General features: G+C 44.5%; 1 protein-coding gene across 2 annotated transcripts in view; it reads right to left on the reverse strand.

The window, feature by feature from the left end:
* Positions 1-991: 991 nt before the first annotated feature.
* LOC118317718 (adenylate cyclase type 1-like) overlaps positions 992-20,593 on the reverse strand; it is a 43,739-nt gene continuing 24,137 nt past the window's right edge. The window contains exons 9-20 of one of the 2 annotated variants that reach the window (XM_035646641.2): positions 20,118-20,312; positions 18,766-18,863; positions 17,931-18,015; positions 16,991-17,080; positions 14,681-14,958; positions 14,033-14,159; positions 12,047-12,163; positions 7,691-7,837; positions 7,488-7,586; positions 6,277-6,391; positions 4,812-4,936; positions 992-3,698 (exon numbers count right to left, since the gene is read on the reverse strand). In XM_035646641.2, coding sequence (XP_035502534.2) covers positions 3,384-3,698; positions 4,812-4,936; positions 6,277-6,391; positions 7,488-7,586; positions 7,691-7,837; positions 12,047-12,163; positions 14,033-14,159; positions 14,681-14,958; positions 16,991-17,080; positions 17,931-18,015; positions 18,766-18,863; positions 20,118-20,312 — 1,791 coding nt within the window. In that variant the 3' untranslated portion in view covers positions 992-3,383. Of the gene's footprint in view, positions 3,699-4,811; positions 4,937-6,276; positions 6,392-7,487; positions 7,587-7,650; positions 7,838-12,046; positions 12,164-14,032; positions 14,160-14,680; positions 14,959-16,990; positions 17,081-17,930; positions 18,016-18,765; positions 18,864-20,117; positions 20,313-20,593 lie in introns of both variants that reach the window. The other variant, XM_047336937.1, reaches the window with a different exon arrangement.

Consider the following 20,593-nt stretch of genomic DNA (forward strand, 5'->3'; position numbering starts at 1 on the left):
TTAAAATGATCATGAATTCAGTGTTTCTATCTTCTAGCTTTAAATTCACGTCCAGCAGAGTCCTCGACATTTCCAAAGACAGGTCACGTTTATATTTACTGTTTGAATGACAAAACCTGAAAGAAACACGTTTAATAACTATCACACAATTACACAAATCTGGATTTTTTTTTTTACGCCACAGAATGACTTTAAGAAAAAAATCTTTCAGACTTAAATTAACTTTCAAGTTCAAGAGGTCAGACGTCGTTTAAATCATAAAATGTACAGTATGATACTTTGTTGCCGTCATTAGTTGAACTTCCCTTTGCTGCTTCCTCCTTTAACTATTTCATGAACTTGAGTTTCTGCATTAATTGGTCTTTACTGTATTTGACACGTTTTTACTTTTTCATTTTTGTGTGTTTGTGTTTCGTGAAGATCTTTGAGACAATGTTTTGAAAAGTGCCATTGAAACTTGTTAATTAAAGATTCAATAAAATATTAATCAGAATTTAATTACAGGAGTAGTTTTGCAACCTGACATCAAACTCACTGTACAAGGTTTTTTATATATTGATTAAAAAAAACTTTACGAGACAATATTTTGAAAAGTGCTGCACATGAAGTTTATCACGTTTTCTCTATGAAAACTTATTAAAAATTTCAATCAAATATTCACTGAAATATATTTTTTAAAGGATTAAATTATAGGTGTAGTTTTACAACCTGACATCAAACTCACTGTACAAGTTTTTGAAAAAAAAAGATATTATAAAAAAACAACTTTACGAGCACTAACTGTCAAAGAGACACTCTGCTGTCGTCATGTTCTTTGTGAACAACAGCGCTGGACTCCGGCTGACATTGACCCCGATGTTGCTCTCTGTTTTTCTACCGTTACATAACTTTATGACCGAGTATGATGGGTCTCCATACGCACAGTGTGTGTGTGTGTGTGTGTGTGTGTGTGTGTCCATTGTTGGACATGAGCACAGGAAGAGGAACGCACTTTCTCCAGGAGACACGCCCCCAACTGGCTTTATCTTTATAATCATAATACAATGTCAATATCATGGTAGTGCAAACACTTATAGTAGAAAATATCATCTTTAACAAAATGTACATTCACATAAAACATCTCCATAAATACATCTGCAACCCCCACCCCCACAAAAAGAACTCAAATATCTGGTCATTCATAATAATAATAATTGTAATATCTCTGCAAAAGACTTTTACAATGTACAGATATATATCTAGTAATACATATGCACATTTCAAACCCGTATCTCACAGTATGAAAATATCCAGTTTACGGGAACAAAAATATTGTACGCAACTCGTTTCCCATCGAACTTTCCATCAACGTCTATATAAAAAGGAAAATCCTCATTTTTACGACTTGTAGAAACTCGTCCAAGACTTTAAATCTATTTCAAATATGATAAGAAGTGCATACGACAGCAACGTTTCATTTATAGTTTACGGTTGTTCCAAATAAAATCTCATTCCCCCCCAAAAAAATCAAACAACTTTGCGTCGTCGTCCGTTACAAAAACGCAGATCCACGAGAAGCGTATAGCCGCACATTCAGGCGCGCTACAGCGTCCGCACACGGAAACAGTTTGATATGTTTATGAAAATAGGTTGGCACATTTGATTAACCGGCTACCTGTTGACGAGGAGGAGGAGGAGGAGGAGGAAGAGGAGGAGGAGGAGGAGGAGGATGTCAAACGACCCTGAACAATTTGTCCTAGAAAAAATGCTTCGTACACCAAAGTTCATGAAGAAGAAGAAGAAGAAGAAGAAGAAGAAGAAAAGCACCGCACGAGAGGACGACGTCGAGACACTGCGAGTCCCGCTGCTCGGCCCGGATTTGACGTTTCATCAAAAGCATGCGTGTAAAAAGAGAAATAAAAAAGAAAAGCCACGGGCTTGGCAGGCAGTGCATGCTGGGACGGATTCAGAGGAGGGTTAAAGGCTGCGGTACAGGCCGTGCTGTCGCGTCGCATGCTACACCATCAGCAAATCTTCTGGACGGAGTGAGGAGCTCAGACACACTCCCGTAGACCAAACACTGCAGGTTCCTCTTTCTCCAGCAAAAGTAACACTCATAAAAATAGCAGAACTGAATATTTTTGTAACAATAGAAAATGTTTTTTTCTTAATAAACAAGCGCGCAGGAGATTTAAAAAAAAAAGAACGTTTTCTTCTTTTCTTTTGTTTGAAATCGAAGGAATCACACTCGCACAATACAGAAAATACTTTTGTTTTGTTCTAAAGTCATGCTTCAGTTTCCACGGGGACACAAGACCCGCGAGGCCCGCTGCGCACGCACACACGCACACACACGCGCACGCACGCACACGCACGCACACACACACACACACACACAGACACACACACACACACACACACACACACACACACAGTTGGCTACATACACTATCAGGTGTGAGTAGGATCCAGACAGCTACAGTATGCAGACGGGCGAGGAGGAGGAGGAAGAGGAGGAGGAAGAGGAGGAGGAAGAGGAGGAGACGACGGGGCGGGGCAACGTTATTGCTACACTTTTGACGAGGAAGAATCTGGAAGTCAAGCATAACAGGGAAACAGACGGACGGCAAAGAACGAAACTGAAATGCAGCGGCAGTGGCGGCACCATGGTGGCATCATCATCATCATCATCATCATCATCATCATCATGCACTTGAAGACGCCGAGGGGCTCGGGCAAAAGGGAATCGCGTGCCGAGGGTCTGAGGGGGGTTTTGACGAAAGGGTGGCGGAGTAAAAACGTGCCGTCATGATTGGAGGCGACGCCCCCTGTGTCGTGTCTCTTGGCAGGTTTGTACCATTAACTCCCCCCGTAATCGATAAATCTGAATCCGGTGTCCGATCAATAAATCAATAAAAGGATCTGAAAGGCAACAAAAAAAGAAAAATGGCAAGAAAACCTTGTGGTGAGGAGCGGTTGCAAAGGCGACAGCACGGATTTGGTTTCACACTGAGAGAAGAGGAACGTCGGCCGGAAAACCGTTTTTTTCCTGGATGTGTTTTGAGGCTTGTGTGCTACACTACCCATGATGCAATGCAGCGAGTTTTGATTTGATACCGATTAGTTTGTTGCTTTTTTAGTGTCCGAGGAGTCGACGTCCTCGACCTGTGATTGGTTCCAGAGCGACGAGGCTGAAGCGTCCCGAAACCTGTCGGCGACGCCCCCCGTCCTGACGTCCGATCGAGGCCACGCCCCCCCAGACGCCCGTGGTCAGGCCTCCTATTGGTCGGTCAGTGTCTCAGCCTCTCAGACGGTAGAAGAAGAGTGGAGAACAACTTTTTACGAAGATGCCCTTCATGCTACTTTCCTGTTTTTTTCCACGGTCACCATGGCAACAGAGTCCATCACACCATTGCCGTGGGGACAGAGGGCAGGTACCTGGTGTTGCTGGTGGAGGCGGTCGGCCTGGCCACGCCCGGGCTCGGCGTCCTGATGGTGGCGTACGTGGTGACGGTCGGCGCCGGGCTCAGCCTGGTGCACACGCTGCCTTGGACGAACGCGCTCGACCGGCGCTCGCCGCCACTGTGAAGACGCCTGCCGCCTTGTCGCCGCCCCTCCAGGAAGTACGTGAGCATCTGACCTTTGCCCTTCACACTGACCTGGCCGCGGCAGACGAAGTGGTAGTGGTCTGTGATGATACGGTGAACCTCTTCGGTCACCTGGACAGGAAACAAGAGACATGTTGACGACGACGTGTTACATCACATGACGTCCCCCCCACCATGACCCTCTAAGGGGTGGTGAAGAAAATGGATGATTTGGGGGAATCACTTTCTTCGGAAAGGAAAAGTCAGATCTTTTTGGAATACGGTTATTATCTCATCTTGCAGAGGATTAGAAGACACGATTTAAAACCACTCTCACTTCTGTTTGCTAAATATATAAAAGGCGATTAGCTTAGCTTAGCATAAAGACTGAAAGCGGAGGGAAACGACTCGTCTGCCTTTTGTCACAGTTCAAAAATATACTGGACAAACTGACACGAGACTTTTTGTTTTATGAACACAAACACGACGAGTTGTGGTGTAAGAAGGAGTTATGGGACCACAGTTCATCAGCTGCGTCTCCTGCTACGGCATCAGATGCAAGATTTATTGAGCACGTGCAAGTTTTTACTACGGCGATCACTTCCCCGGTGACAACGAGAAGTTACGATGCTGCACACGGTCCCTGTGCCCGGCTCGTCATTCCCAAAAATGATTATCACCGAAGCTTAAGTTTAAGTATCTGTTTATTGATATGTTGAGCAAAAAAGTACAGTAAGTGACACACATACACATATAATAATAATAATAAATTTCACTATACATATACATATATATATATATACACACATATATACATACACACACATATATATATATATACACACACACATATATATAGATATATCTATATAGATATATACACACACACATATATAATTAATTAGAGAGATTTAAAAGCAGCTGTATTTTTTGGACAGATCCGTCCAGCTGTTTCCCCCTGCCTCCAGCCTCTATGCTAAGCTAGGCTAATCGCCGCTCACATCCGACGTGATGCAAACAAGATGGAAGTATTTTTCATTCAAATACGTCTTTGTGCACCGTGACTGTTTGTTTTCACAATGTCGCTTTAAAAAACAAAACGAACCCACATGAATCTAATCGAGACTTCTATCAAGATAAATGCAGGTGCGAAGAAGAAGAATAAAGATTAAGTAGGAGGAGCAGGAGCAGGAGCAGGAGGAGGAGGAGGAGGCAGGTGAATGGTGCACAGGTGCGGTACTGTACCTGTATCTTCCCCTGTACTCCCGTACTGTCCATCCTGCTGGCGACGTTCACCGTGTTGCCCCAGATGTCGTACTGAGGCCTCCGGGCTCCGATCACTCCGGCCACCACCGGGCCCACGTTGATCCCTGGAACCAGAACAACACAACATCTGCGTTATTCATTCTATTGAGTTTTGCGATAATACATATACTGTCATTAGTTTATATTCAATGCTGCAGCACATCGTTTATCACCACCAGCGCGAATTTCTAAATCGATTATGCCAAGTTCTTATTAGTTGTCAGGATGAGTTATGACAATTAAAATGAGCGTTAACTCTATTTTTGTCATAACGACTCTTCCAGTTGCGCTTCACTCTTCCACCTGTGATGACGAGAATTTTACTTGTTTTACAAAAACAACATTATATTTCTTTTGGGAAACTGCGAATGTTAGAAATATTTTTCTACTTTTCTTTTCCTGACAGTCGCCGTGATGCTGCTCAGCGATGACACGTAAACCCTGAATGTGACCTGACAGGCGTATGTACAGTATATACTTTCGAAGGACACGTTGGTCGACTCCTTTTTCATATTTTCTTCTATGGCAGAAAGAAATGAATTGCTGTTACGAGAGTTTCTTTTTGGGGTTGTATTTCTGAGTTGATTTTTCTGATTTATGAATCGTCTTGCAGGTTCCCCACCGCTGTTTTAAAATACAGTTTATATTCTTTTGAAATTAAAAACTCAATGTCTTTTCATTATGTTCATTTCCAGTGGCAGCTATAATCAGCACTACAAAACCATCATTCCTAACTATTTGGATTCCGAGTAGATAGCAAACAAAACCACGTTCAGAATCACCAGTTAACGCCACGACGTGCATGTGGCATCAATCTTTTCTATTCTCCACCTGCATCGTCTGATCCTTATTCACGCATCGAGTCCAGTAACAGTAACAGTGATGGAAGTATCAGGTCTTCGTCGATGCACCCCGCCTCATCAGCTGTGGAGGCTCCGCAGCCGTGGACCCGTGTGTTTGCTTTTCCTTCACTTTCTGGAAAAATCTTGACGTAAACCACCGCCGCGTTCCTGCACACGTGGGACCGGCGGAGCACACCGACGTATGCAGTCTTTTTCCTTTTTTTCCTGTGCACACGGAGCCTCCGCGGTCTGCAGACAGGATGGCACTGTGTACATCAGGCTACGCCGGGATTAAACAAGGGCTCCCGTCGCAGGCTCCCCACAGGATACCCAACACAATGGAACCCAGAACCTCAGGTCTCGCGGTGACGAGCTTCCTGGAGGTGGAACGCTCTCCTCTCGGGATGGATTTCCTGGCAAACTTACCGGCACTGAGCCGCCGCCGCCGCCGTCCAGTGCAAATAGGTCAGAAACTCTTGACACCGATGTTTACGTAGAGCAGTGTGTGAATGTACGTGTGTGTGTGTGTGTGTGTGTGTGTGTGTGTGTGTCTTTTCACTCACCTACTCTCAGGACAAAGTCGTTGTACGACTGGTAGTTGATGGCGTCCAGGACGTCGAACATCTCGATGGCAAAATCGGACACTGTGCATAAATGTGAGGTGATGGACTTCTTTGCCTAAAAAAAAAACCAAGATTAAGTCAGAAAAGCACACAAACACATCAACGATCATGCACAGTGGGCGACATTAGCCTCCAGTTGTGTTTTTCCCCTTACGGCCGCCACGAAAGGCGCGGGCCGGGGGACCGCGTCCGTCTGAGCGACTGTGACCTTGCGTAGGGTCGTGCAGAGGTTTTGCAGAAAGGCTTCTTTTGTCCGTCAGCTTTGCAGGATTTAAAAAGAACAACAACTTTACTAATGTGAAATATGTTGACGCCACCGAGGCCGGTTACAGTAATCCCCCCCACCGCAAGAGGATTTGTGGAGTGAAATATGACGGAGTTTCTGAATGTCAACACCCGGGAAAAGGTGCTAATACGCTGCAAACACGCACGGAAAAACCTCATGAAGCGTCTGAATGTAGCTGCTGGCGTGTTCCTCGCACCTTCCGGCGGTGAGGAGCGTTGCTTGTCGAGCGCATTATGCTTCAACTGAGCACTGATTTGATGCTCGTGTGCCAACTTGGCTCGATTCTGGCTTGCAAACGTCAAAGTTGTGTCCAAAAGACACTGGGGCTCCGCCCCATTGTCTCACAATAATCATATTTCAGAGTTTGATATGGTGATTAGTGTAAACACGTGACAACACACAGTTCTGTATGTTGAGACGATAATACACAAGTTAAATTAAAGGAATTTTCCAAATTGTCTCGCTTATTTGCTGTTTACTGGAATAGATTCTCATTAAAAAATTGACTATTTGTAAAAATAATGCATATTTTTAGCATGACACCACTAAATATAAAGCTTAGGAGGAGAACTTTCTTCCGCTTTCTTTCTCTTAAAAACGTCTCCTCACTGGATGTGGAGCCGACAGCTCGGCAGTTATCGCTAAAGATATAAATATATATATATATATATATGCATTTTGTGACTAATTTTTCTAAAATTCAGATTTTCTATATGGAGTTTAAATGTACTGTTACTATGGAGCACAAAGAATGCGGACACAGCTGCAGACTGGTCCTCACGAGGGATAATGTGCTAACACGCTGCAAACACGCAGGGGGAAGCCCCTCATGAAGCGTCTGGATGTAGCTGCTGCACGTGTTCACCTTGGAGGCCGTCGTAGGAACCAGCCCCACCGCGGCCATGTAGGTGCTGCCGATCGTCTTGATTTTCTCGATATCCCTGTAACACTCCTTATCCATGAGCTGGAAGGGAAGCGAGGGGGAGAGGAGGAGACAGAAACCGGTTACGCGGGCTCTCTCTTCACACCTGGATTTCTCACTGCAGGCGTGAAAACCCTTCCACTCGCCTCGTCGAAGTCGGCGATGATCTCGTTGAGCAGCCGCAGACACTCCACTCCCATGTTGTTGCCGTCCAGCTCGATGTAGAAGTCGTTGAAGTTGGCGATGGAGGCGAACAGCACTCCCACCTGAGCGTACGACTGGTAGTACAGGTCCTGGAGGCGGAGAGAGAGAGAGGGAGAGAGATGGAGACACGGACTGAACCCACCGCACTCGGTCAGAGGAGTCCGGCCTCGGCGAGGACAAGACTGCAGGTAGTCTCATATTAAAGGTCCACTTACTGGTTTTGTCAGCGCTTTCGGCCACATCGTACAGTCTTCTTCACATGATCTGCAGCGAGCTGGAAACTTTGGTTCTGACCTCGAGGAGTTCCGACGCCCCCCCAAGTGCAACCAGAGTTCCCCACTGACTGTAGGTCATGTGATCATATCTGAAGAAGACTGCAAGAGGCCCACGTGAACATGGTGTTTAGAGTTTATGTCTTATTTACCTATTAAATAATGGTCTTTGAGGACAATGGACAGTATCTGGTGCTCAAAACATTGACTCCATTAACTGTGTGAACAGTTTCAGTTTCATTTCTTCCGCTTTGTGCTGAAGAAATATTCCCTTTACTAAAACGTGAAAGTCACTCAGTGGAGCTCAAACGTGCACCGAGGCCTTGGTTGAATCGAGCCTCGCCAGAGCTCACACATCCTCAGATACCGGCCCTCCAAATATGTACGTGAGAGAATCTTGTTGGAGGTATTTTCAAGGAGATCGTGTGACTGGTTGGTTTTGTTTTGCAGGATTAATAAAGAAGTTATGGACAGATTTGATTGATAGTTTCATCGAGGATGGGTCCAACGAAGGAGTCAGCTGCTTCAAATTCAAAGTTTAAGAAGAACTTTATTGTCACCGACTCAGACAACCACATGGCAGTTGTTGTTCCACCAATCAGGTGTCAGTCACACAAGTTATTCAGAAATATAAAAAATTTAAAATATAATGGGACCAAAGTGTACTGGGACCTTCCTGGTTCCAATTTCAGTGCTAACCTGGACTCATATAATCCAAACTATGGCATGGATATAAGTGACATAAAATGATATATGGTTTTGTTTTGTTGTATTTTAAAATGTGGGTAAACTGACGCTATGAAATGAAGCGGAGCACCGTCACCTTAACAGCAGTGAAATCCTGAGTATGTAGCATATTTCCAGGACGAAGGTCCAGGACCAGGTATAAACGCTGCGGCTGCAGATGCAGTGAGAGGCGGCAGGAGGCGGAGTCCCCCTGCGTTGTGTTACGAACACATTGTATGGGTGAACTTTAGCCCAGAGGAAGGAGAGGAAGTGTTCCTGTACACCTTGGCTCTCCGGGGTCACCAGTGTGCCGGGAACACACTTCCTGTTCCCAGTGTTTACTAGTCGTCAGCCTCGCGTGATCCCTGCGTCGCCTGGTGCACAGAACCCCCTGAATGTTGCAGGGAAGGAACCCGCGTCTTCTTCGCATCACTGGAACGATACCGACAGGGGATCGAACCTGATAACCTGCGCGCCGAGCAGCCGGCGAGGCCCAAAGGACGAGCGGCTAGACTCACAGTGGTCTGAAAGAATGGACGTACTGTTGCATCTGGGTGAAATATTAATTCTGTAATGTTGAACTTGGGGCTGCACGGTGGCGTAGTGGTTAGCCTCACAGCAAGAAGGTTCTGGGTTCGAGTCCCGGCTCAAACCAACCAGGGCCTTTCTGTGTGGAGTTTGCACGTTCTCCCCGTGTGTGCGTGGGTTCTCTCCAGGTTCTCCAGCTTCCTCCCACAGTCCAGAGACATGAGAATGGGGTCAGGTTCATTGGAGACTGTGAATTGACCGTAGGTGTGAATGTGAGAGTGAGTGGTTGTCTGTCTATGTATGTGGCCCTGTGATAGGCTGGCGACCTGTCCAGGGTGAACCCCGCCTCTCGCCCAATGTCAGCTGGGATTGGCTCCAGCCCCCCCGCGACCCTTAAATGGATAAAGCGGTAGACGATGAATGGATGTTGAACATGTCCTGCCTCGTTTGTTCCTCGAACGACGACCCACTAGCAGAGGGAGTGTTGGGGACCTCGGGTAAAAAGGACGATGGAAGAAAAAGCGGAAAAAATGGAACCACACACACACACACACACACACACACACACACACACACACACACACACACACACACACACACACACTCATACCTCATACCCTGCGCATATAAATCTATAACTTTACTACATAAATAATAGTTAAGTAGTAAAGTGCGAGAGCAAACCCCCCGACACCGTCCCAGGCCTCTGTGATCAGAAGTGGCATCGGGCCTCGTTAGAACTGGATCTAGACTCACTGTGAATAATCAGAACAGGAAACACTCGAGTCGTTCCAGGGGATTTTGTTCACGACAATGAAAAGTCCAAGGGACACGCCACCACTTTCACTTGAGAAGATCAACTGCACTTCTGGGTCTGTGTTAGAGCCTGGAGGCGTGGGGAGTCTGAAGGACGTGAGCGTTCACCCAGAGGACACTGAGTAATGTCAGAGGCCGTCGAGCTGCACGACGGGAATTGTAGTAACCACTTTTTGGAGCTTTACACACATTAGAAAGTCATGATTTCTTTCTTTTTCAAGCTTCAGCTTCTTCGATTTTTTACCATCTTTCCTTTTAAACTGTTGCTTCCGCATCAACTTAACTTATAACTCAGGTCCAGGTAGAAAATGTTCCTCGCACCTTCCGGCGGTGAGGAGCGTTGCTTGTCGAGCGCATTATGCTTCAACTGAGCACTGATTTGATGCTCGTGTGCCAACTTGGCTCGATTCTGGCTTGCAAACGTCAAAGTTGTGTCCAAAAGACACTGGGGCTCCGCCCCATTGTCTCACAATAATCATATTTCAGAGTTTAATATGGTGATTAGTGTAAACACGTGACAACACACAGTTCTGTATGTTGAGACGATAATACACAAGTTAAATTAAGGGAATTTTCCAAATTGTCTCGCTTATTTGCCGTTTACTGGAATAGATTCTTATTAAAAAATGGACTCTTTGTAAAAAAAATGCATATTTTTAGCATGACACTGCTAAATATAAAGCTTAGGAGGAGAACTTTCTTCCGCTTTCTTTCTCTGAAAACGTCTCCTCACTGGATGTGGAGCCGACAGCTCGGCAGTTATCGCTGAAGATATAAATATATATGCATTTTGTGAGTCGTTTTTTTTCAATCAGGTTGCATATATGGAGTTTAAATGTACTTTTACTATGGAGCACAAAGAATGCGGACACAGCTCCTCTGTTTACAAACCAGCCTCGTCCTCACGAGGGGGCCGAGCGCTTCCTGATCCGCCGGCCGACGGACGAAATGTTTTCATTCCCGAGGAAGGAACAGAGATCAGCGGAGGGGATGTTCATCAATCAGTGGACGCCGACGGCTCACACTTCCATTCTAACACCACAACACACGGGTCGGGGGAAGCGGCGGCCATTGTCCCGGACGGACGGGGATGTTTTCCCACATCCAAGAAGCAAAACACTGCTCGGACACCGAGGGGTTATGTAGCCAATCAGCAGCCGGCTACATCTTCTTCATTCATCACCAACAAACCCGATCGGCAGCTTGACGTGACTTTGCGCTGATTTTGTGTTTATTAGACGTCGAGGCCTCGAGCTTCAGGGGCTGCTGGAGCAACGCAGGCAGGTCGCTAACGAAATAATAATTCAATAAATAATAAAGTGCCCCAAAGACTGAGATTACATTAAATTGTATATTAATACATGGAACAATAGTGTATTACATATGTTCAATGCTGTTGCTGTGTTTCAGACGTTTATCTAATTTTCTGTTTTTGTTTAATTGTAAAGTACAGTAGTTATACATCTGCAGACTTTCTCTCTCATTTAGATTTATTTGTATTCACGTGATGTCGTCCTTTTATTGTTCCTGTTCCTTCTATTTGCATTTACTGCTTTTACATGATGTTGTCTTCTTTTGTTTTTTATTGGTTTTTCCTTTTTTTTATGGGTGTGAATGAATTTTGCCGTCTGCTTTGTCCGTCGAAGCACTTTGTAAACCCTGTTTTTACATAAATTAAGTTTTCATTTGATTTATTTGAAACAAATAAATCTGGAAAAGACATAAAATATTGAATTTATGAAGACACAATTTTAAAAAAATTGTGAATCCCTGACGTAGATATCTAAAGACGCCATCACTGTAAACGTCTAGACGTTCCTTCGACCTATAAATCTCCACACCAGCTCCTCCTGGATGTTCCAGGACGCTGTGGGAAGGTTTCTTTTCTCCCCGGCGTCGGAGGCTTCAACTTCCCCCTTTAGGCCGACGAGCCCGGACACGTCTGCGGATTCTCACCATGTTCCTGGGGTTGGACATGAGGAAGTGCTGAGCCACATGAGCCGGCAGCAAGTTGAACAGGATCCTCTTGTTGTCCAGCTTCACCTTCTCCATGTCGTCTCTCTCCTCCTCCGCCTGCATCACACGGCACACAGGTGGAGCAGGAAGAAGAGGGGGGGGGGGGGGGGGGGAGTCTTTACAGGGTGACACATGAATGAGATTCTCCGGGGTTGAGGTCGAATTGTCCTTCCTCTCTACTACTCCTATCTACTACTCCTATCTACTGCTAAAACGTCATGAGGTCAATGAAAGGTGTAAAGGGCGACTGATGGGACGTAGGAGAAGTCGACAGCGCCGCTCAGAGAATCAGACTCCACTTTCACCAAACTACGTCGTCACGCGACGGCGGATGTCGTTGACGCGTCTGTCGTGGGGAAACTACACATTTCCGAAGATGAGCGACAAAAAACCTCAGCGGCTCCATCAGCATGTTTGAGTGTTTTACCACCGTGTGACATCAGATGTTATGATTCATTTGCAACAGTTACTTACATCTGGGTCATATTCATACTCTTCTACTTCTTCTTCTTCTTCTACTTCGGATTGAGTGGTTTTACGTTTGTTCCTGGTGCGTCAGGTTAAATATCGCTGCCACAATGAATTGTGGGGCGTCTATTTCTCCTTACTCTCACAAAGGAAGCTCCAGTGTTCCCTTTGCTAAAGGAGATAGGAAAGGAAGCACTGAAGCTCCTTTCATAAGCACTTAGAGAATCCGAACAGCTCTTGTCATGGCTGCCGATCAAATACTTCCAGGTCACGTCAAGTTTTGGAAACTTCCTAGAGCAAATTTGACAATTCGACCTCACCCCATAAACCTGGACTGCAGCTCAGAGTGACGATGTAATTGCTCGTCCTTATCACTAGAGGGAGATAACGATATGTGAACAGCACAAACGTTCCCTGTTCATTCTTAAAATAGAATCACTTTTCATTATCAGCTGAGACTGAACAGGCCTGTGCATGTCAACACACAATTATACAACTCACACAACGGGAAATGCATGATCTAAAGACATTTGTACTAAAACTGAATTTTTTTAATATATATATATTTGTTACCATCACAAATCAACTGTATCATATAAGTCTTCTTAAATAAGTGTGTCAGAGTAAAGTAAATATACAAATAGATATTTAGAAAAGTAAATGAATTAATAAAAAGAGAGGGAGGGAGTAAAAATTCAGCATATAAATACATATTTAATATTTCCACCCATTGAGGATTTCGTTTTTATTTGTTGTTATGGCCAAAGGATCTAAACAGGGAAATTAATACTGAAAGGTGAATTTTTTTTTAAGTACCACTTGAGTCTGACTAAGATTTGAATTATTTTTTTAATTTGAATTATTTTTTGAAATTTTATTTTTAAGATTTTAAGAATGTTTGACATACATTTATACCCTGCGTAACTTAATTTTATTCCCCTTTGTTTTACGAACTGATTATCTTTCTTTTCTTTTAATTGCTGCACCTACTACATGCATAAAGTTTATCATATTAAATATTATAACAATTTGATGTTTAAAAGCTAAATCTGATTTAAAAAAAATAAATACTTTGCCTCTAACTTGAAACAAAAAAGACGCAGACAAACTCAAATCTAGAAAAATGAAACTGAAAAACATTTTAACCTTCAGTATAAACACACAGGTTCGGTATCGTGCTCAAGGGTCCGAACCATCATCCCTCTAATCACTGGCCAACCTGTCGTTCCAGAAAACATTACAATATTTTCATTTGGCAAAGCTCATCTCCCGATGTTGACTTGTAGAAATGAGGATCGAACCACCGGCCCTGACAAATAAATGGACAAAACGCTTTTTCCCGCCGCCTAAATCGACTTCACCACTAAGTTAAATGACGTCATGAGAAGATCTTGAGAGTTGTGGATGTAGAAATACATGAGCGACAAACAGGCGAAAATAAATCAAGCACAGAAATACCTGAGTAGCCCAGATGTAGTCGAGCCGCAGCTTCAGGTCCAGTTGTCTTGAATGAAGAGCCAGAGCTCCAGAAAACAACAAGACGGCCAACACGGGGTCGTAGCCACGCGAGTGGAGAAACCCCCCACTGACACACACACACACACACACACACACACACACACACACACACACACACACACACACACACACACACACACACACACACACACACACACACACACACACAGAGAGAGAGAGATCAGTCCCCTAAATATACCAGATCTTTTTTCATCAAGATCCATGAATTTTTCTGGGAAATCTGTGAAAATGTCAGAAATCACAAATCTCGCGATGTAAAGGAAAGTGATTAAAATTTTCCTAGACTTTCCCTTTCCATGGATCCAACCCAAAATTCAACAACAACAAAAAAAAAAACGTGGCGGTGTTGAAAAAGAAATATTATTTTAATTAAAAAAAATAAACATTTTCTTTGTTATATATGAGCGGACACTGAATATCTTTAAGTCTAATAACTAAGATACTTTCAGAAGACACAATAGAATGTTTTTTTCTGTTTTCCCTATAATCAAATTAACTGTACATACATGAACAACCTTGACACGTATCGTTTTTTCACGTATCAAACAACACGCAGCTCGGTCTCACCCCACGGCTTGCCGGTAGCCGCTGGTCTCCATGACGACGGTGTAGGTGACGGAGAGGAGGAGCAGCAGGAGGATCTTGGGGAGCGAGGACACCCGGAGGTAGGGGACGACGGTGAGGGTGCCGGCCACGCACGACAGCAGCGCGTACGCCATGTTGGGACACGCTCTGTCCGGTGCCGTGCCGTTGGACGGTCCGCCGCCGAGCGCGTCGTCCGCCGGGACGTCCTCCGCTGAGCGGCTGGAGTTCGTCCCGACTAGTCCCCAGGGAACACATCCAACCTGGAAGGGAAAAAAAGAAAGTCCTTTATGATAACACATTACATTTAGTATGAAGCACTTTATGAAGCCTGGACGATTTTAATCCATTTTTTACCACCTCGTGATCGCCAACCAAGTTACACCCATGTCTGCCCAGACTCATAATATATGTAGAAAAGCTTGGAAGGAATTTAATATAGCATATTTTGTCATATTAAATGTATGAATTCTTGAGTTAAGTGTGTGTCGTTTTTGATAAATTTGAGGAAATTCTCTTAAAGCTATTTTGAGGTCAAGAAGCCCAAATGGAAAACATGTTTGTGAATTCGCAGCGACCTTGACCTTTGACCTTTGACCACCGAAATCTGACAAGTTCATACTCGAGTCCAAGTAAGTGTTTGTGCCCAAATGTGAGGAAGTTCCCTCACAGCGTTGCTGAGTTACTTGGGTGAGACGCTCAGATAAACCGTGTCCCTCCGTTTCCAGTCAACATGCTAAACCAAACTAAGCTAGGCTAGGCTAAGCTAAGCTAACCCCTCCTGGTCATTAGTTGGTCATGTCGTCATCATGTGTTGCAGCAGCAGGTATTTATAGCCAAATAAACGTGTGACCTGTTGGTGGCGCTACAGTAGATGTGAATGGATCTCTAGTTTTATTACTTCTCTAATCCCAAGTGAACATTTGTACCAATAACTTTCACTTCACTCAGTGTTAGCGATTGAGCTAACACGCTAAACCATGATGGAGAACTTTACACCTGCCTCTGGCTCGTCTTTGACATTTAACTAGGACCATTGTGTTTTACAGATACAGTAGACACACACACACACACACACACACACACACACACACACACACACAGCGCAGTCGTGGGGCCAATTACTTGACAGCAGCCAATTTGCGTTTTCAAATATCTTAATGGGCTTTTCCCTCTTGAACAGTAAATGTTGTATATTCTTGTGAGACTGTGCAGCATCAGCAGCATCTGCTCGCCTGTGATGTGTCACTCTGCCAACTCCTCCACGTGCACTGCAGAGACTAGTCTGCTGCTGGTTGAACAATGAAATTATGTCAACTCATATAACTCAGGTGCTTAGTCTTTCTGCATGATGCACCCTGTCCTTTTATCATCATTATTTTTCACACAGGCTTTTCAGTCATTATATGATATTACTGAGTAGGTTATATTAGTGCTATATAGCTTTGCAACACTAATAAAACCTTTACATATACATATGTACAATATAATAACCATATTTCAAGTTTGTATCAATCATTTTATTAGTTTTGCGCTAATCCTGATATTGGATATTGATCCCATACTGACTCAAATATTGTATTTGGACTGGGTATTGGTGACAACAGGGCTGATCTACGGGGTCGATCTATTAAATTCAAATCTATCTTATTCTACGTTTACATCCACGTGTGTGTGTACTACGTCATGTGTCATCAGAATACAGCTGCATCAGTTAAGCGATTAGTTATCGACTACTAAATTAATCGCCAACTATTTTGATAAACGATCAAGTAGTTTTTATTGGAAAAAAAAACTAGAAGATTCTCTGATTTCGTCTTCTTAAATGTGAATACTTTCTGGTTTCTTTGCTCCTCTGTGACAGTGAACCGAATATGTTTGGTGAGTGGACAAAACAAAACATCATCTTGAAGTTTAGGAAAACACGATTGACATTTTATGACATTTTATGAACCAAACAACTAATTGATTAATCGAGGAAACATTAGACAGATGAATCGATGATGGAAATAATTGTTTATTTCAGCACTACATCAGAGAACAAGCGTCCCGCACATTGTTCTAGAAGCAGTTCTCAAAACAAAGGGTCCGAAGTTTGTAGGTGTTTTGACATTTGTAATTCCTTAGTAAGTTTTGAAGAATTTGCCGTTGCACGATTATTTATCATTTGAATAATCCATAACAAATCAACAGCTCTAAATACGTGTATTTATTTGTAACATTTTAACTGAACATTGGTATCGGATCTAGACAAAGTCAATATATATATATACTGGGATCAACATTCAGACTTACCACACAGGCCTGGGTAACAGAGTAGGTGAGCAGAACCAGGAAGAGGCACAGCACCGTTCGGATGTGGATGGTGAGGCAGCCCGGTTGGCACTGAAACCAGAGGAAAGAGACGCGGAGTCGGTGAAATGACGCAACACTTTATCTACCTAGATGGCAATTCAGGACACATCATTGGCGGTGTGGCTCATCAGGCGCCTGGCGGAACGCGATGACAGTTCAATGTAGCGTGTAGATGCCACCGTGTCATCTTTTACTGTGATGTAAAAGAATGAAGCTATAGCCAGCAGCCAATTAGCTTAGCTTAGCATAAAGAGTGGGAGCGGGGAGAAACCGTTTGCCTGAATCTGACAAATCCACCGACTAATTAAAGAAATGTAAACAAGACAAAATCGATATACTTTTTATTGTTGAGCTTTAACAGTGAAATTATTCCATGTCTTTATGCTAAGCTAACGCCTGCTAGCTGGCTGGCGTTATATCTGATGTGCAAGAGGCATCAATCTTCTCGTCTGACTCTTGCAACAAAATGTCCTAAAATGTCCAATAATTCTTATATAATACTTCCAGACATCGCTCTGTGTAATGTAGGTCCTAGAAAATAAAATTGCCAAGTGACAGTAAACTAATCGGACACTATTTCTCTGTTTAATATTGTTGTACAGGGAATATCTTTGAGTTTTACACCAGTGGTTGATAAAAATAAGAGAAGTGAGGATGTCAAATTTGGCTCTGAGAAAGTTGCAGAGGTCAATTTTGTGTTTTTTATGAAAACTATAGCCACTTTTCACCGTCCACAGAACACGGACTTGTCCAGTAAGTTGCACCAATCTTTGTTTCTTTAGTATATTTATGATAATAAATACCAATTAGCGTAGCAGCCATGTGTTAGTTTTGTTCTGGGGTGGGGTCAGTGGGTGGTAATAAAACAAAGAAGTCCTACCTGAACACTGGTGAGATGCAGGTACATGACACAGGCCACATGGAAACACACACACAGCACCAGCAGCAGCAGCACCAGCATCCCCCTGAGAGACGAGATGAGACGAGAGGAGACGAGAGGAGAGACGGGAGGAGACGAGGAGAGACGAGACAAGGAGAGACAAGACGAGGAGAGACGAGACAAGGAGAGACAAGACGAGGAGAGACGAGACAAGGAGAGACAAGACAAGGAGAGACGAGAGGAGAGGAGGAGATAAGAGAGGGGAGGAAACGAGGACAGAGGAGACGAGACGAGAGGAGACGAGGGCAGAGGAGACAAGACGAGGAGAGAAGAGAGGGGAGGAGACGAGACGAAGACAGAAGAGAGAAGAGGAGACAAGGAGAGAGGAGATGAGACGAGGCGAGGAGAGACGGGAGGAGACGAGAGGAGAGGAGACAAAGCGAGACAAGAGGAGAGGAGGAGATAAGAGAGGGGAGGAGACGAGGACAGAGGAGACGAGACGAGAGGAGACGAGGGCAGAGGAGACAAGACGAGGAGAGAAGAGAGAAGGGGAGACGAGGAGAGAGGAGATGAGACGAGGCGAGGAGAGACGGGAGGATACGAGAGGAGAGGAGACGAGGAGAGACAAGAGGAGACCGGAGTGAGACGGGGTTTCCCGGTTTTCCCCTGACAGCAGTGAAATCAACTTCCTTTCTAATTGCGTCACTAAACCCTGGCAAGAGTGATCCAATCATTGCTCCACGAATGGACAAACTGCAAATGTGGAAAAGCGTGTGCGTGTGTGTGTGTGTGTGTGCGTGCGTGTGTGTGTGTGTGTGCGTGTGCGTGTACTTACTGCGGGATCATTAGCAGATAGATAAGGCCAAACAGAGCAGCGAGGATCAGAGAGAGAACCACGGCACTGATGAAATGATCGTCATACACCTGGTGATACTGAGACGGAACGGAACACAAACACAAAAAACGGAGAGAAAATGTCCTTTTAAGAAGGTTTCAGATGTCGTTCTGGGTCAAGTTCCTTTTCCGAGAGTAATCCTTACACGCTAAATGAACAAGTGAGACTTTAGGTCTGTACAATATCTCAGCTTTATTATCAGTCTGCGGCTGAATCCCGTGAGACGTTGCTCACTAAATTGGTTTCATGATTTCCAGAGCTGATGTTGGCCCCGCAGTTGATAAAGAAGATACAACAGACGATTGAAGCAAGCAGAAATCAATTATAGATGTTTTAATTTAATTTCTTTGTGATTAAAGCAACACTATGTGACTTTCACCGAGCAACTCTGGAACACTTTTTCTTAATCTGTGTCTCATGCATAAGTAATAAACAATAACTTCTGAAGATCTGGTGTCCTGAACGCTACCGGCACCGTTTGAAATGAATCTTCTTACTGTAGCTGTGTGGGAGAAAATAAACCCTTTACACTAATTTACTTTATTCTCTTCATTGTTTTTTTTTTATGATGGTGGCCCCGATGTGAGAAATTACAATTACAATTAACTAGTTTTTACTTTGTGTAAGTAAGGTTTTAATTCTTCAGCTACCACACACACACACACACACACACACACACACACACACACACACACACACACACACACACACACACACACACACGGTCATACACGTTCTGTGTCTCCTTTATGACTCTACCCACGCACACACAGGAGAAAGAAATCACGTGTGCCACTCAGACGTTCCCGAATCATTATCTGCACCCCCTCCTGAGAGGGTGGGTGGATTCCTCATACACACACACACACACACACACACACACACGCACACGCACACACACACACACGCACACACACACACACGCACACACGCACACACACGCACGCAAGCACACACGCATACGCACACACGCATATGCACACGCGCACACGCCATAGACAACAGGCGTGGGAGAAAAAGGGGATAAGGAGATTTAGCGACTGTGAGTGTGTGTGTGTGTGTGTGTGTGTGTGTGTGTGTGTGTGTGTGTGTGTGTGTGAGATAATAAGATTGGTGGGAAAACAGCACGACGCATCTTTCCTTATGTGTAATGTGGAAAAGTACAAACAGTAATTGCTCTATTTTTGATCCTTTTGAAAATATGATCCAATTTGCAGGCCTCTCTGCAGATGTTCGGTGTGTGTGTGGGTGTTTGTGTGTGTGTGTGTGTGTGTGTGTGTGCGCGAGCTCACCCTGCGCTCCCTGTCTCTGCTCCTGAAGAACAGGGTGATGTAGTTGAGGTCCGATGTCTTGGACTCGGTCTGCCGCGCTTCGATGAGCCGGCCGATGAAGCGGTTGACTCTTGTTGCCGGCGAGTGCTGCACGGCGGCGGCCGAGAAGGACGTCCGATTCCTTGTCTTCTCCGACGCGGTCCGCAGGGCCCGCCGCTGCGTCAAGGACGCCAAATAGAAGAGAAGACACAATCAGTCTCGACAGGGGCCGGCCCATGTCTGACATGTCCCGGCTGAGCGGTTCTCTCGGCAAATGCAGTGTGGCATGTGGAACATTTAGGGGCTTTGTCATAACTCAATGAACATCAGTGGAAACAAGATGAACAGTCTACAAGCAGCCCAGTGAAGCTGTAATGGTTGTTACATAGATTAAACATGGAGATTCTTCTTCTGTTCACACAAGATGAGCAGGTATACACACACACACACACACACAC

Source organism: Scophthalmus maximus, chromosome 13 (assembly GCF_022379125.1).
Source record: "Scophthalmus maximus strain ysfricsl-2021 chromosome 13, ASM2237912v1, whole genome shotgun sequence".
NCBI classification, from domain to species: domain Eukaryota; kingdom Metazoa; phylum Chordata; class Actinopteri; order Pleuronectiformes; family Scophthalmidae; genus Scophthalmus; species Scophthalmus maximus.